Here is a 16,248-nt window from a genome sequence, read left to right as displayed (position 1 = left end):
GCAGAAACAAACGTAAGGGTCATGGAGCTTCTTCAGGAACAACATGGCAATATGAAATTGTTTAAAATTGTGCCTCCTTAATAGTAATAAAAGCTATCTAGATCTCTGTATTTTATAAAAGTGACAAAAGAAAAAGAGGTGGAGATCACAATGCACAGATAAATCATCACATGGACATGGAATAAACTCACTTAAAGAGTACTTTTTTGTGGGAAACCTAGCATCAGTGGAATTAGGTTAGTATGGAATCTTAGAAGGACAAACCTATGCTGTAAATTTCTTACGCCCTCCAAATATGAAAAATCACCCTCCGTTAAGGGGGGGGGGGGGGTTTGGTGGTATCGTTTTGTTACAGTTTTTGCACGATGAGTTTCTTCCCTAGCATTAGCTGCCTTGGCTAAAATAGTGCCTTAAGTTTCTTTTTAGGGAATTTAGAACAAGTACTAGGGTTGGAAAATAGTTCTGGGACGCCTACTGGTGTGCAGAGCATATTGCTGAAAAGAATCTCCGGATCCAGTCAGTTGTCGAATATTTTCAAGGTGAGGAATGGGCAGTCATAAGTATGCATCAGAAATAAGTTACTGATAGGGCACAAAGAGCAGCAATGGCGATCTGGTAACATTTCTATTAATATTCATTATTGAAGATTTCTTTAAAAACAACTACAGACAACACATTTTGGTGGTAAATAGCAGGTATTTATTGGTAATGAAAAAAACAAACCTAAGATTACCTGAACTATTGCATTTATTAATGTATTGTGTTCGTGTTTCTCTACCTCTTCGCATTAGAGACAAATATACAATCAACATTCAGATATCACAGAATGCACACCAGATAGCAATTCTTTAGGCCTTTTACATTTAACCACCAAAAACAGATGCTGGATTCTGCAATATAGTACAAAATTCTACACTCCAGTCATATGCTAGTCCTCCTTCAACTTACTCCCGTTGCTGTACAAATAAATGGCCACCTATAATGGCTTACAAGTTAATAACAGGACAAAAATATACATTGCACTGACACAAAAAGTCAGCTGTGTTAATAGTCATGCAACAAGTAACCAAACTTGCTGAAATTAAAAATACTTCCTAAAAACAGTTTAACTGCATAAATATTTATTTTTTGTACACGGTTCATAAAATGGTTCTTAGTAGGACGCAGAGCCAAAAAATTGATAATATTTTACAAACGAAGGTGCAAAATAATTTACCTATGGTGTTTTGCTACAGGGTGTTTGGGGGCTGGCCCCAGGAGAGGAAACCTCTCACCTTGGAAAGCGGAACATTACAATAACGTGCTACATACAGATGGTGGGAGGAAGGATAAATGAAAGGTTAAGAATTCTACGACAGAAAAGCCTCGAGGAACTTGCATTTGGAATATGGACTGCCTTACATGGTATTTACTGTACATCGTGACTATATAATGCTTAAACACAAAGCCATTCAGAGACCTGTTTACTGCACGGTCATTTAGCAGACGCAACAAGGGAGAAATAAATTGAATAAAAATTGTTGCCCACAGCACCGCGTAGATGAGATTAAACACAAGTGTGTGTATTTGGTACCATACCTCTTCTACTCTACTAACAGCTACATACCAAACTGAAAGAAAGTATGTGCAAAAATACTTAGCTTAAATTCTCTTTCAATGATTCACTTTTTTGACTCAATGAAAGATACCAATGCTGGAGAAATGCAATTAAAGGTAAGGATGTTTGTTTTTTTTGTTTTGCTTTATTTTATTTATAAAGGATTAGACTCATTAAGCCATATAATGTTTTTCTCTCAGCATTTGGTAAACAAAATAAGTAAAAAAAGAAATATCTTTTCCTAAGTTTTGGTGAAAGTGAAAAATGTTGTGCTTTGTGGAGAGGCTTGCTATTTGGAGTCCTGTTGCTGGTATAAATCGGTTGCATATAACTTGAAGAAATTCGCTATGCATACTTTTCTTGTGGTGAAAAGTGTACAGGTGCCTACTTATGCAATCCCTTTAATGTGTCTCTCACACTTTTGCGTGCTATTAAATGCTGTGGAAAGTAGTTTAGACATCTTCATAAATGCTCCCAAACATTTTAAAGGTGCACAAAACATTGTTCACAACTTCTAAATACAGCATTGTGAATACACTCCACATTTAAGCTCTTGACAAACAATATAGCCTTTTTTGTTCTATACAACTGAGATGTTAGACTCCCGACCAAGAAAAGCTGCACTGCGGGCTGTTGGTGACCGTATCCTCCAACTTCCTATGCATAACACCTATTTGTATTTCTGCAATTTTGGGTGAGGAAATGCTTTTTGATTTGAACAGCGACCCCTAAATGACTGACTACCCCTGATAATTTGAGGCATTATAAATGTTCAATAAATGACTCCCTGACTTAAGTACCATTGAATGTATGGGAGAAAAATGAGCCACCAGCAGGCTCTGCATAGTGTGCCATGGATGCTCTGATTATTGGTTTACTGAACTGAGATACCCTTGTGGTAGATAATTGTGTTAAACAACTGTGGTCACAGTTTAAGAAGTAAATCGGCTAGAGAGAAATCCATCAGTAAGAAATTATCAGGGAATCATTCAATGGAAGGTGTGATGACTATTAATGCCCCAAGACTGAATGATGCTGGTGTACTTTGCAATCACTTCAACAATGCATCACTTAATTCTCCACAATGTGCCACCAGCGCATCAGATGTACTTAAATCCAACCCACTGCTTCCCCTTTCCTACATTGTAATCTGCACACAAATCGTTTCTAAGTGCTTAAAGTTTGTTTCACAGAAGCTCTAGGAATTACCTTGCTTCTGCTGAAAGAGCACTTGTTTTTGGAACAAAGTTCAACTTGGGAGAAGGGATTTAACGTCACTTTCAAAACTACTCACGATTCAAGGGCACAAAGGACGTCATGAATATTGCACTGTAGGACCCCACATTATACATGTTCCAAGTTATGACCAAATGATTTTTTTTCGTGATATTTATTCACAATGATATTGGGTAAGATGGCATTAAGACAACAAGACATGTTTTAGAACACTACTAATTTCTGTGGATGGGTGGGGGGGGGGTAGTCAGGACTCTAGCCCTTCTGGAATTGCAAAGAATGATTAAAAAACATAAAACTAGAGCAGTCATCACAAAATGGCTCTGTGAGCTGAACAGCCATCGCCAATCACCATGCTAAACATTAGAAAGCAGAATGTGCTTAACATCTGCATATATAGGGCAGAATAACAATTAAAAAAATCTCCTTGCATAGCAGTCTGAGCCCTTTCAGAAATTACCATAAAATTAATTAAATACATGTAGATGTACAACTGGTCACACTTTGGCCTGTTACCAGCACAGGCATGCAGGTGACGAGGAAGTTTGCAGGGTCTATCTCTAATTAGCAAGGTGGACTAGAAAACCTAACTGCACAACACTGAAATGGTAGTACGCCTCGCAATAGTTGCTACAGGACATGGTCATTCACAATTGAGCACCGGGAAAAAGACTCCCTGGGATAAGGTTCCAGTGTCTGCGTTCACCTGAAAGAGGAACCGCCTCACTTAATTAGATACTGTGAGCAACAACAAAAAATAGTTATAGAAAATAAAATACCGAAGGAGGAATTTTTAAATAATAAAAAAAACACCCATAATGCTGCTGAAGTTTTTTTTAGTTGGCTGTTTTTTTTTTTTAAACACAATCTTGTAGTAACATGAAGGATGGAAATAGTTGTTTGTAGATAAAGCATAGGCAAATCATTGAATCAGGGTGATCTGATGTCCCATGTAACAGGCAGTTACTTAAGTTCATACAGTATTTGGATAAAAAAAGCCCATTATACGTATTTACAATATACACAAAGTTGCTTGTACAGAAGGCAGATTTACAACTATATTCTTAAAATGATCTTTTTTACGTGGACTAAGAGAGCAGTTCTACAAACACAAGACACGACACGGGTGAATGATTAACCAGTGAGGGTTTTTACATTTTATATTTTTCTGTTAATGTATTTGTGTAAGCGCAAAGGGTTGGGTAGGCAAAAAGCTTCATTCCTGGAATCATCCAAACTTGTTTCTTGTTTGGTGCATTTGCTATAAGCCCAATAAAATCAGTATAAATTTATGATCCCGTTTTGTTTTGTTTTAGGTGAGTGCTTAAAAACACAGTACAAGGATACATGTAAACTGACAGTTTTTTGTTTTTAACTCTTTCGCAAGTTCTCTGTAAAGGTGCAAAAAGTGATTAATGGAGGAACGCTCCTCAAAAACACCATCTATGTTACGTTTGGCCAGTTGGCGGCTTTCTAGTTTCTGGGCCCGTCTTCGGAGCCCCGCTCGTGACGCAGGTTGAAATAGCAGTTCTGACAGACTCGCACCGGAGAGGAGATTTTCAAACGCTTGATTTCAGATTGGAAACGGCTGCACCTAGAGTGGTTTGGAGAAGGCGAAAATACATAATCGTGAGAAAGGAGTCTTGTCTGAGACAGACACATAATTATGTTTCTAAGTTAACTAGCATTATGAGAAATTGTTAACTATTTAAACGACAACCTTGTAGATTGGATGTCTGCAGTACTATGCTAAATACACACTTAATGTAATCATTGCGGTCTAGTTGCAATAAATAAAACATAACTACTCAAACTAAAAGTATCTTACAGTTGACTTTTGGTGTGACAGTAGCAGCTACCAGAGACAGCGGTCGTAAAAGTACTTCTCTAAAATAGGACGTCACCTAAATAATGGAATTATTTCCTTTACAGAATACTCGCCAGTATACCTTTTTTCCTCACAGCTCACATTCCATATCTGATGAGGAAATATCGATCAATCGTTCTAATTATTGTACAGCAGAAGGCCACAAGAGTAAAACAGAACTCCAAATAAACATCCAAACGCAATGTAAAAACTTGCATCCAGCTAGAGTTGACAGTGAGACAGACTCAACTGTTTAAAACATTTGTTTGACATTTATATACCAAATATTGGTAAGTTCCACTTCCACAGAAAACATTCGAAATGGTTTTTGCACAACTGCGCCCAGAAGAACCTTTCACCATAGTAGACGCCAACACACCCGGTGGAGATTTACTAAGATTTTGCACCGTGCTTGCGTCACAAAGGTGACACAAAACAGCGCAAAATATTTTTTTTTCCTAAATAACTTTCCAGCGCTAAACGTATTTAGCGCTGGAAATAACGTAAAAGTTTGTGAAGCGCGCATTGCGCTGCTTCGCATTACTTTGGGCCATGGGGGCGTACCAAGGGTGGTGCATGGGCCTTCCCATGCAACCACCCAAGGTTTCTCACACTAAACCTAATTTACTAAATAAAGTAGATTGGGTTTAGCATGACAAAACTGCGCCCTTTTCAACTAGGCGCAAGGAAAGAGAAATGCTTTCATTTCTCCTTCCTTTTCAGACTTTGCATGCGTGCTGCACTGTGCAGCACATACGCAAAGTGGGAAAAGCTTTGCATCATGCCTAGCATAGTATTTTGTACAGCAAGTACACAGTATTTTGTGCGGGGGGCTGCGCTGCGTTGCGTGGAGATTTTGTAAATCTCCCCAAGTATTACCAGGCAAAAATAAAATAGGGTGGTTTTGTTGGCAGACAAGATGGCGACCTAATGTGTTTCAAGTCCTGGCTCACAGTCCTTTACTACCCAGAAATGTATGGGCGGTCCCAAAGGCAGAATGAAGGGGAAAGAGGTGCAGCCCATTGCCAGGCCTAGGGGGGGGGGGGGACAGTACTGCTTGCTGAGAACAAGCGCGGGCTGGTACAAATGTTTGTGGCCTGCATGTGGGGGAAGGAATCAGAGACCCGGCTGCAGGAGAGCCTGAGATTGCTCTTGCTACCCATCCACCAAGTCAGGCAAGCCCTGTTGCCTCCCCAGTCCTGCCACTCTCGCAGGGGGCTAATGGTCCTAATGATGCAGCCTTGGGTTTATCTCAGCGGATCCCATTGCATACACTGTAGAGGTCAACTGATGTTAGTTTGGGAGGAGGTGGCGCCCTGGGACCCTGGAAGCAGATTGAGGAGCTTTCCTGGGGGCCGCATAGGCAGGCCCTCCATCAGTGTGTGAGCTACTAGCTGGTCCCAGCGAGGGAGCCCTGGCCCTAGGGGAGAAAAGGAACTTCGCCTCTGGTCGGGCATACAGAGGATACCTTGGCCTGTCACAGTCCCGCTAGAGCTCTGCCTGGCGTGTGGAGCTGGGCAGGCTCCTAAGATGGGCGTAGACTGGGACTGCAGTTGGTGGTGCACCTAGCCCAATGGGTGCGTGGTTGATATACATGTCGGTCCACTTAAAGATCACAGGCCAGCCTCCTGGGGAGGCTCTGCATTGGCTGGTTCCAGGGGCAAAGACTATACTCTCCAACTAATACAGAGATCACCCATTATAGTGAAGCTGAAAAATCACCCACTTAGGGTCAGAACTAGAAGACACCTACTCAGGCCTTAGATGCTGTGAGCAGAGGGTGGACATTCTTTTGTCCCGTAGAGATAAGAAAGGGGAACCAAAAACAGAGCAAACTTGTTTTTAACCAACACAGGCCACCTAGACCAGCAGCCGTCAAACAAGAGACAATGGTAGAGGTAGGGAACCTAGATCAACTGGCCTCTAGTGGTGACACCACTGCAATCCTGCTAGATCTTAAGGCCAGTCTTCTTTGGAATATTGATATCAAAACTGACACAGTGACATCAGGCCAAAATCACCTCACACAAAGGATCGGCTACCAAAGCTTTGGATTAGATGGGGTAGAATGCTTAACATTGGATCTGGAGGACAACTGTTGGACAAGTTACTTACCTTTGGTAACGCTTTATCTGGTAGAGGCATGATCTAGCAGCAGATTCCCTACCTTTGAACTTTCAAGCATTAGGCTGGATCCGGACAATTTTTGATAGCAGTACAACTGTGCGCCGATAGGTGGCATCGGATTTGTCATGACGTCTGCGTCATCAATATAGGTGCAACCCAGGCGAGCTGACTGCAGTAATTTTCACAACTTTCCACGCCAGAATTGCTGAGCCATGAAGTGACTGACCGTGGTTTGCCAAAAAACAACTAGCCCCCTGAAGGGGAAACAGCCCTGACACTAAACAAATCCGCAGTGCGGAGAGGATGGGTGAGTCGGTAAGGAATCTGCGGCTAGATCATGTCACTACCAGATAAGGTGTTACCAAAGGTAAGTAACTTGTCCATCTGATAGAGACATCTAGCCGCACATTCCTTATTTTTGAACAGATACTCTAGCAATACCATCCCGGGAGGAGGGACTGTGGAAAGTTTTGACTAAAACATCCTGCAAGATAGAGTGGCCAAAGAAGCACTCCCTGTGGACCTGAGAATCCAGGCAGTAGTGTCTGACAAACGTGTGCAGAGATGCTCACGTGGCTGCTTGGAAGATGTCAGTAATCGGAACACCACGCTGAAGAGCCGTGGTGGCAGCTTTCGCCCTGGTAGAATGAGTCCTAAGGCCTTCAGGAGGCTGTTTCTTTTCCAAGGTGTAACATATTTTTGTGCAGAGGATGACCCAGCGTCAAATGGTCCTCTTCTGTACTGCTCACCCCCTCTTTGCTGCAACATACAATATGAAGAGTTGGTCGTCCACACGGAACTCTTTAGTATGATCAAGGTAGAACCATAACACTCTTTTTGGGTCCAGACGGTGGAGACGCTCCTCTTCCTTTTAAATGATGTGGAGGTGCATAGAAGATGGGCAGAGTAACACACTAAGCCAGATGGAAAGGTGTTACTACCTTAGGCAGAAAAGATGCCCTAGTGCGGAGCACTACTTTGTCCGGAAAGACGGTCAGGTAAGGAGGCTGAGATGACAGTGATAGAGCAAGGACTTGTAGAAAAGAGACTTGCTTGTAAACAGTCCGCTCATTTAACTTACTAACGTTATTAATTACGTTTTGTGTTAAATTAATGCGCACCACACAAACACGCGGGTTAGTGAAGCTTGCTTATGTGTTTACTAATGCGAGTAACCCAAAGATCTAAAAACGCTTTAAACGGGGAATCTTTACTGCGCATGCGTTGACTGTATCTACGCAGTATGACGAGCTACCGCTTGGAGGGAAATTCTTGCGCATGAGCAGAATGCACTAACATGGCGGCTTAAAGGCTCATGTGCATGGCATCTGCTTTGCTGAAAAGAAGACAAGCTATTATACTAATGCTAATGCAGGGAAAGTATTAATAAACAAAGGGGAATAGAGTAGAGATGGGTATTCAGTGAAACCATTTATTTTTTAAACTAACATCTGTCTTTATGAATTTATGTGATTGAATCGTACAACTGCGCATGCCTACTGAAAGTGAACCGTAATGATGACAGCAATTCTGTAAAACAGCCAAGGTCGCAGTGTGTCCCAGGCTGAGAAAGAACAGTGATAAGTTCACCAGAATGAAAGTACATGTGGAAGTTACTACAAATGTAGCAAATGTAATGTGAAATGCGGGTGGAAAATAAAAATTGAATAAAATTAAGGGGATGGATTTAGGAACAATGACCAGATTGATTTAAATGACATGTAAGCATGGTGTGATGATCATCCCCCCTTTACCTGACCAATTAGATCTCAAATTTTTAAGATAATGAAACTTGGGTGGGTGGAACATTCCGAACGAAAGGTATAATTAAGGTAACTTTAGTTAGTTAGCGGGAATTGCTAAATGTTGGAGAGGGGAGATGCTGTCGGTGTAGCGGGTGATGCTGATGCTGAGGGAGATGCAGTGAGATGCTGATGAAGAAGCAGAATGCAAAACTTTCTATCCTAATTTATTTGGGGGTTAGACAGGAAGATCGCGGAAGAATCTCGAGTAGGAAGAGAGTGTCAGAGAGGGGTGCGGCGCAATCGTCAGTAGTGGAGAGGTCAACTATCCTTTCCTGAATCCTGTCCTGAAGTCTTTGTCGCCTGAACTATCCAGGGGCACCCTTACCAGCCCTTTGGCCAAGGGGTTGGTCTTCACACCATTCTTGGTAAATATTATTTTGTGTATTTGCAGATGTTCTTTTCTCTCGGTCCTCTCCCTTTCTGTGCATGAGACCCCTAAAAGAATCACACCCGGAAATTTGAGAGAAAGAAGGTCTATGGTACCTTGAGGAACCAGAAGCTCGACAGCGGTCACTCCAGAAGATTTGGGAAGATGGGCACAGGGAATAGAAAGATGAAGCTCAGCACCAAAGATCTTAGATATTTACAAATTAGAGTTGGAAGAAATGATTGCTGGAAATGTGGGAATAGATAGGTTGAATCTTTACAATGAGGAGGAGATGCTGTTTGTATGTAGGAACATAACAGGAAATGCGAAATTGTTTCATGAGAGATTGACAGAGCTTGCTTCTGAAGTTAGAGTGGATATAGGGAGATCAAAATGATTGCAGAAACCATACAGAGTGGAGTTTACTGATAAGGATTTGGAGAATATGAATGTGTCTGGTAGAAAATTACAGATAAAAGAGTTAATGATCATTTTGCAGAAGTGGGGAGACATTCACAAGCGGATAACTAGGTGGATAAGAAAGAAGGAGGAAGCACAAGTAAAGGAAGCGTCATCTGCATTCTTACTAAAACAATCAGAAAAAGCAGAGAGATTGTGTCCCATGAGAGAAGATCCTGGTGGTGGATATGTACATGTTCCATGGAGCAGACAGGATATTTTGTCATTACAAATGATTTTCCTAGGGTAAGAGAGAAACCAGTTGAGTGGTACAAACAGGTTGATAGATTTGTGAAAGTTTCGAAGGTTCCGTTGAAGGATCTGGATGGTCTGTTTGATATAGTGGTACCTGCTGATTTATGGACAGAGTGTAAGATTACAATTGATTGGCCAAGTGCGGAATATCCAAGCGATTCTAAAACACGAGCACCCTCAGATGAGGTGATGAAGACATATCACCAAGTAATTACTTTTCTGAAAGGGAAAATCCCTCCTAAAGAAACGGATTGGGTGAAAATAGACAGAACAACTCAGGAGCCAAATGAGTCTGTACATGCATATTATGAACGGTTGCTACAGGTGTTTAAGCAGTATAGTGGCTTTGAGAACATTGGTGATAAGGATATGGGACATTTTGTGTATCGGTTTGTGTATGGTTTGAAACTGGAGATTAGTCAGATGATTCAACAGCACATGTGCTGGCAGAGCAAGTCGATCGACGAAATTTTGAAATACGCGAAGTATTGCGGGGATGACATTGAGGCAAGACATAGAAAGCTAAAAGAGAAAATGATGTGGCACAAGTGAGATTGGCAGAACAGCAGGAAATTAAGATGAACACCCAGACTGATAGGTGAAAGAGCAGAATCAGAATGATCAAGTGGCGAATGGTGGTAAATTAAGAGGACGAATGAATAGAGAGGATGCGAAGAAGAAGTTCCCTTGTCACGCGTGCGGAAAGCTTGGACATTGGAAGAACGAGTGTAACAGTATACCGAATAATAATGGGCCAAACCAAAATTTTAATCCACAGACGCAGAATGAAGTGATTATGAATCAACCACAGCAGGTAGTTAATCCACAGTATCAGGTGCCATAAATTCCCATGCCAAACTGTGTGAACCAAGAAAAATACAGTGTAGATGCCAGATTTCAAGGAGGTAGTGGTAAGGAAAATTCTGTAGTTTCACAATATCTTTTACAGAATAATAATGACGAAGAGGAGTACTTGCAATGACGGTGCCTGAGCGGGGAGGAAGAGGAGTGCGAGCTTGGCGCATCCTTGCCGGTAGATCAGTCAGGTCCATTTATTGATGGGAAAGTGGAAGGGAATTATATCACTTTTCTATTGGATACTGGTGCTACCCGGTCTACTGTGAGAACAGCGGACACCCAAACTTACCCCTCTCGGGAGAAAGTATCCAAGTAGTTGGAGTGTCGAATCAACAGATTAGAACCCCAATCACACAGCCAATGGAAGTACACATTGGAAATTTTAAAGACCTGCATCAATTTGTAGTGTGTGATTCTAGTCCAGTAAACCTGTTAGGACGAGACCTACTGTGCAAAATGAATTGCACAATCTATTGTACAACGGATGGTGTCGCTTTCCAAACCCCTGATGAGGACATTGTTTACAAAATGTTATTGGCCAAGCAAGGTACAGAGGTAGATGGAATGTTTTCATTGATGACTGAAAGTGAATTACCAGAAGAATTGAGAACCACAGCGAATCCTGGCATACGGGATTTTACAGGAAAAGATATTGGGCTCAGGGCAAATGTAGACCCAGTAAAAGAAGGAGCCGTTTATCGAAACACACGCCTGTACAAAATGAATCCAGAAGTAAAAGCAGAAGTTGCTCCAGAAATTGACCGAATGATTAAACAAGGCATTTTGAAAGAAATAATGAGTAGGCCTTGAAATTCGCTAATAATAGGACTTAAAAAGCCTAGTGGGAAGTACAGAATAGTACATGATTTAATTAAAATACACAAAATTGTTGTGCCTTGTTGTCCTGTAGTACCAACTCCAGCAGTGATCCTTTATCAGATACCCTGGAATGCAGGCTGGTTTACAGTAATTAATTTGTGCCAAGCCTTTTTCTCCATTCCTTTGCACCCAGACAGCCAGTATTTATTTGCATTTAAGTTCGAAGATCGTGTCTTGGCATGGTGCAGAGTTCCTCAAGGGTATATAGAAAGTCCCTCAATCTTTAATCAAATCTTGAAAAAGTATCTAGAAACATTGGTCATGCCCAGAAACTCAGTTTTGGTTCAGTACATCGATGACCTACTGGTGGCATCAAAATCACAAGAAGATTGTGTCACTGATACAATTGCATTACTGAACCATTTGGCTGAAGGAGGACACAAGGTGTCTCCAGAGAAATTGCAGTTTTGTCAGCAAGAGGTAAAATATTTAGGTCACAAAATAGAAAGAGGAGTGAGAAAAGTTACCCCAGAGGGAATAAAGATAATCAAGCAAATGCAGTTACCAAAGACACAAAGGGTGATGAGAATGTTTCTCGGAGTAGTTGGGTACTGTAGGTAGTGGATTATAGGATTTTCTCTACTGGCAAAACCATTGATTCAACTGACCTGAAAGAGAGCAAAAGATCCAATTGTCTGGAATGATGAATGCGTGGAAGCATTTGTGAAGTTGCAAAATAGTTTGTGTGAGGCCCCTGCCCTAGGCATGCTTGATTATACGGAAGAGTTTGCACTGTTCTGTTGTGAGAGAGAAGGATGTGCACTTTCAGGTTTGACCCAAAGACATGGATTAAGCCGACGTCCTGTAGCATATTTTTCTGCTACTTTGGATCCTGTTGCTTCAGCTTTACCTGGCTGCTTAAAAGCAGTAGCTGCTACTTGTATGAGTCTGGAGCAAAGTGAGTCGATTTTGATGGGACATGCAGTCAAAGTATATATTCCACATTCAGTCAAAATTCTTTTAACAAGAACTCGAGCACCTTACCCGTAGTCGGATGACTAAATATGAAAGAGTGATTCTGGGATCAGAAAATGTGACCGTCATCAGATGTACCATAATGAACCCTGCTACCCTATTACCAGACTCATGTTGTGAGGAAGTAAAAGATTAAGTGGATCATGATTGTCTGGATGTAACTGAACTGTGTACCAAGCCCCGTCCCGACATAAAATGAAGCCCTTGAAAGAGCCAGATCATGAACTATTTGTAGATGGCTCTTGCTTGAGAACAGAGGAAGGAGGACTCAGTGCAGCTTACGCTGTGTGTAAAGTAACGGAGGTCATTGAAGCATCCTGTTTACCCAGAGTCAAGTCTGCACAAGTAGCCAAATTGGTGGCCTTAACAAAGGCATGCAAAATTGGGAAAAAATGGAGAATAACCATATTACTGATAGTCAATATGGTTTCGGGGTTGGGCACGACTTTGGCCAGCTCTGGATGCAGAGGGGATTTCTGACTTCTTGAGGATCTCCTATCAGAAATGGCAAAAATGTAAAAGAATTATTGGAAGCCATACAATTGCCAACAGAAATAGCAGTGGTTAAGTGTGCTGCTCACCAGTCAGGAAATGACTATGTGGTAGCTCGTAACCGATATGCAGACCAAATTGCTCAATATTGTGCAAGAAATAAATTGTCACTTAACCAAAAAATTTAAACAAGTGAAATCAGCTGCCAACTTATGTTCTTCTCAGCACTAGAAACATGGGATGAGGTTAAACAGTTGCAGGATGAAGTTGGAGAGAAAGAAAGAGCGATCTGGATAAGGTCAGGTTGTGAAAGAGTCAGGAGATGATGTATGATAAATGGCAAGAATGTATCATGGAGACACTCATGTAGGTAGGGATGCCATGATTAGACTATTCAGACAAAATTGGTATAATCCAAAGTTTAGGGTAGTCGCAGAATTTTTTCACAGAGATGTTTAATTTGTCAGCAGCTAAATCCAGGCAGGAAGACAGTGGTCAGTTGGGGAAAAATTGGAAAGGCAGAAGGCCCATACACAAGATTGCAATTAGATTTTATTGAGTTAACCCCACACCAAGGATTAAAATATGTACTTGTCATAGTGTGCCTGTTCTCGAGATGGGTAGAGGCATATCCCACCAGAAGAAATGACAGCCTCACAGTGGCTAAATTACTGTTGAGGTAACCGATACCTCGGTTCGGTTTCCCAGTGACTTTGGAATCAGATCGAGGACCTCATTTTAATAATGAAATAATTCAATTAATCTGTGAAGCATTCAAAATTGAACAAAAACTGCACTGTGCATACCGCTCAGAGGCTTCTGGAGTGGTTGAACAACGAAACGGCACAATCAAGTCAAGGTTAGGAAAAGTGTGTGCATCGACATCACTGAAATGGCCAGATGCACTGCCTCTTATGTAGATGGGACTCCGAAGTATTCCTGACACAAAAACAGGATTGAGTCCACATGAAATTTTCATGGGAGGGGCAATGAGACAAGCCTACATTCCTGGACATAAATTGATGAATATAACTGATGATTTGGTATTGGACTATTGCAAAGGTTTGGCTGACCTAGTGTGTTCTGTCTCTCACCAGGTTGGAGAAGATGCAGTTGCCAGGCAGTCAACGCAGGTGCATGATTTGAATCCTGGAGACTGGGTGGTAGTGAATAAACACGCCAGAAAGTCGTACTTAGCACCCAGGTGGGATAAACCACGCCAAGTCATACTAGTCACTACTACAGCAGTGAAGTGTGCAGGTTTACCCAATTGGATTCATGCAAGCCATACCAATAGCGTTCCAGGCCCCACTGAAGAACAACAACTGATTGAACCAGTTGAGTACGCTGAAGGTTGTGAAGTCGGAGAATCTAGAGTGATAGATTCTGAAGTGATAGACGAGGAACAACCGAGCACAAGTCAGGGGGAATAGATGCCAGTGATTGATGCACCTGAAGTTATTGTACACACAAGAAGAAGAACCAGATTAGAGAGACAGGAAAGAAGTGAGGACCAGATAGGTCTAGAAGAACACGCTCAGGTAGAAGAGAACAAAACTACCTGAAACCTTGAGCAGGACCAGACAGGGAAAGAAGAACATACTCAGGTAGAGGTAAACAGACCCATTCAAAGTCCTGAAGAGGGACATACAGGTGAAGAACACCACGTTCAGGCAGAAGAAGAACAAATTGTATTAAGGCCTGGACAGGACCAGTTAGGAGAAGAACAACAAGTTTGGGCAGAAGAAAAAGATACATTTGAACTAAGGCCCAAACAGGACTAGGTAGAGGAAGAAGAACAGGTTCAGGTGGATGACAACAGGCCTGAACAGGGACAGGTAGAGAGTGATTTAGAAGAAGAAGAACTTATTGTGCCTAGACACCCGGAAAATAAAAGCACTCTAGAAAAATACGAAGAGGGTGAAAGTGCAGTACAGATTAAAAGGGTCAGAAAAGGTGACAACTGGCCAGGTGGAGTGAAAAGATTGAGATATTATCTGAGAAAAACAAGAGAAAGACCTGAGCAAGTGAATGAGTTTACAAGTCAAACTCAGTCAAAACAGTCGATTGTGAGAAACACTCGAAGAAGTCCAAGAATGAGAAATGTGAACTATTAATACAAGGGTCCTAAGTGGACCTATGTTATATTGGAAGAATTTGAAAACTTAGACTTGAGTGAGGAATCAGAAGAATTAGATACTGCACAGGTTGATGAAAGGAAAGTGAGACCACCTTGAAAATAAGAGATTGAAATTCCAAGTGAAGTAAAGAAGAGAAATCTTCTTAGATCAAAATGGCGAAAAATGAAGTCACTGTGCAACCGCAACGAAGTTTAAAACGAAGATGCTGTAAAGCTTGCATATGAAGTATTCTATTAGTGATTTCAATATGGCTATTACTAACAGTATCGGTGCCTTATTTAATGATAACAAGTAAAAAGAATGATACAGTTACAAATGGAAAAGAAGAAACAGTAAAAGGAGATAGAGTAGAATTAGAACCACCAGATGAGACAGATTTTCATCACACAGTATTAGATAATGATACATCATTAAATTATTTCACAAAATTGTTCCTTCAGTATGTAGATACAATGGAGATTAGTGATTGTTATGTTTGTATGAAATTACCTTTGTCAGTGTCAGAAGGTGTCACATATCACCATTTACCTCTAACATATGCTATATCATGTAGTGTATTAACAAGTCTGTTCTATAAAACAGGAAAACTTCGGTATTATTAGTCCAACTTAGATGTAGTATTCTCAGAACTTCCTATTCGAAAGAATATGAATCCACTACTTAGTAGTCAAGATGCACAGTTCATGGGAGAATTCTTCTTAACAATGAAATCAATAGATATAGTAAAAGCCCACAGGAATAATTTAACATGTATATTACGTGACGAAGAAAAAGTATTTTTGAATTTAGTTGAGAGGAGACAGGATTTCCAAAAGAAAGCTGCTGAACAGAAAACTCATGTACCACCATGGGCGGAGAAAGAGGGAATATATACAGCTGGCAAGGCTCATGCTGCGATGTCCCTAGACTTCGTGAAGAAAGGGAAAACCTCCCTCCATAGATTAAAGACCGATTATAATAACATATTTATTGGGTCCAGTGAATGTGAACATAACTTCCTAATTTTGGGAGGTTGGGCACTAAAAGGGGGAACTGATCCAGTATTTCTTCAGGTTTATTATGTGTGTTCGAAACATGCTTATTATAAGCTGCCTGCACGATGGTAAGGAAGCCGCTACTTTAGGATAGTATTTCCTAAAATGTACCATGTAAAAAGAATCACTGGAAGCAATGAAGACACTAATGGACTA

The 16,248-nt window shown here is 41.1% G+C and overlaps 1 protein-coding gene across 10 annotated transcripts in view; it reads right to left on the bottom strand.

The window, feature by feature from the left end:
- Nucleotides 1-676: 676 nt before the first annotated feature.
- Nucleotides 677-16,248, bottom strand: part of WDFY3 (WD repeat and FYVE domain containing 3) — a 1,391,721-nt gene continuing 1,376,149 nt past the window's right edge. For all 10 annotated transcript variants that reach the window (XM_085636566.1, XM_085636564.1, XM_085636563.1 and 7 more), the window contains one exon: nt 677-4,427. In XM_085636566.1, the coding sequence (XP_085492692.1) occupies nt 4,307-4,427 (121 nt within the window). In that variant the 3' untranslated portion in view covers nt 677-4,306. The remainder of the gene's footprint in view (nt 4,428-16,248) is intronic.

The sequence above is a fragment of the Triturus cristatus genome, chromosome 2_1 (assembly GCF_964204655.1).
Source record: "Triturus cristatus chromosome 2_1, aTriCri1.1, whole genome shotgun sequence".
Lineage (NCBI taxonomy): Eukaryota > Metazoa > Chordata > Amphibia > Caudata > Salamandridae > Triturus > Triturus cristatus.
The sequence above is the reverse complement of the archived record's forward strand: the minus strand, read 5'-3'. Positions and strand labels throughout refer to the sequence as shown.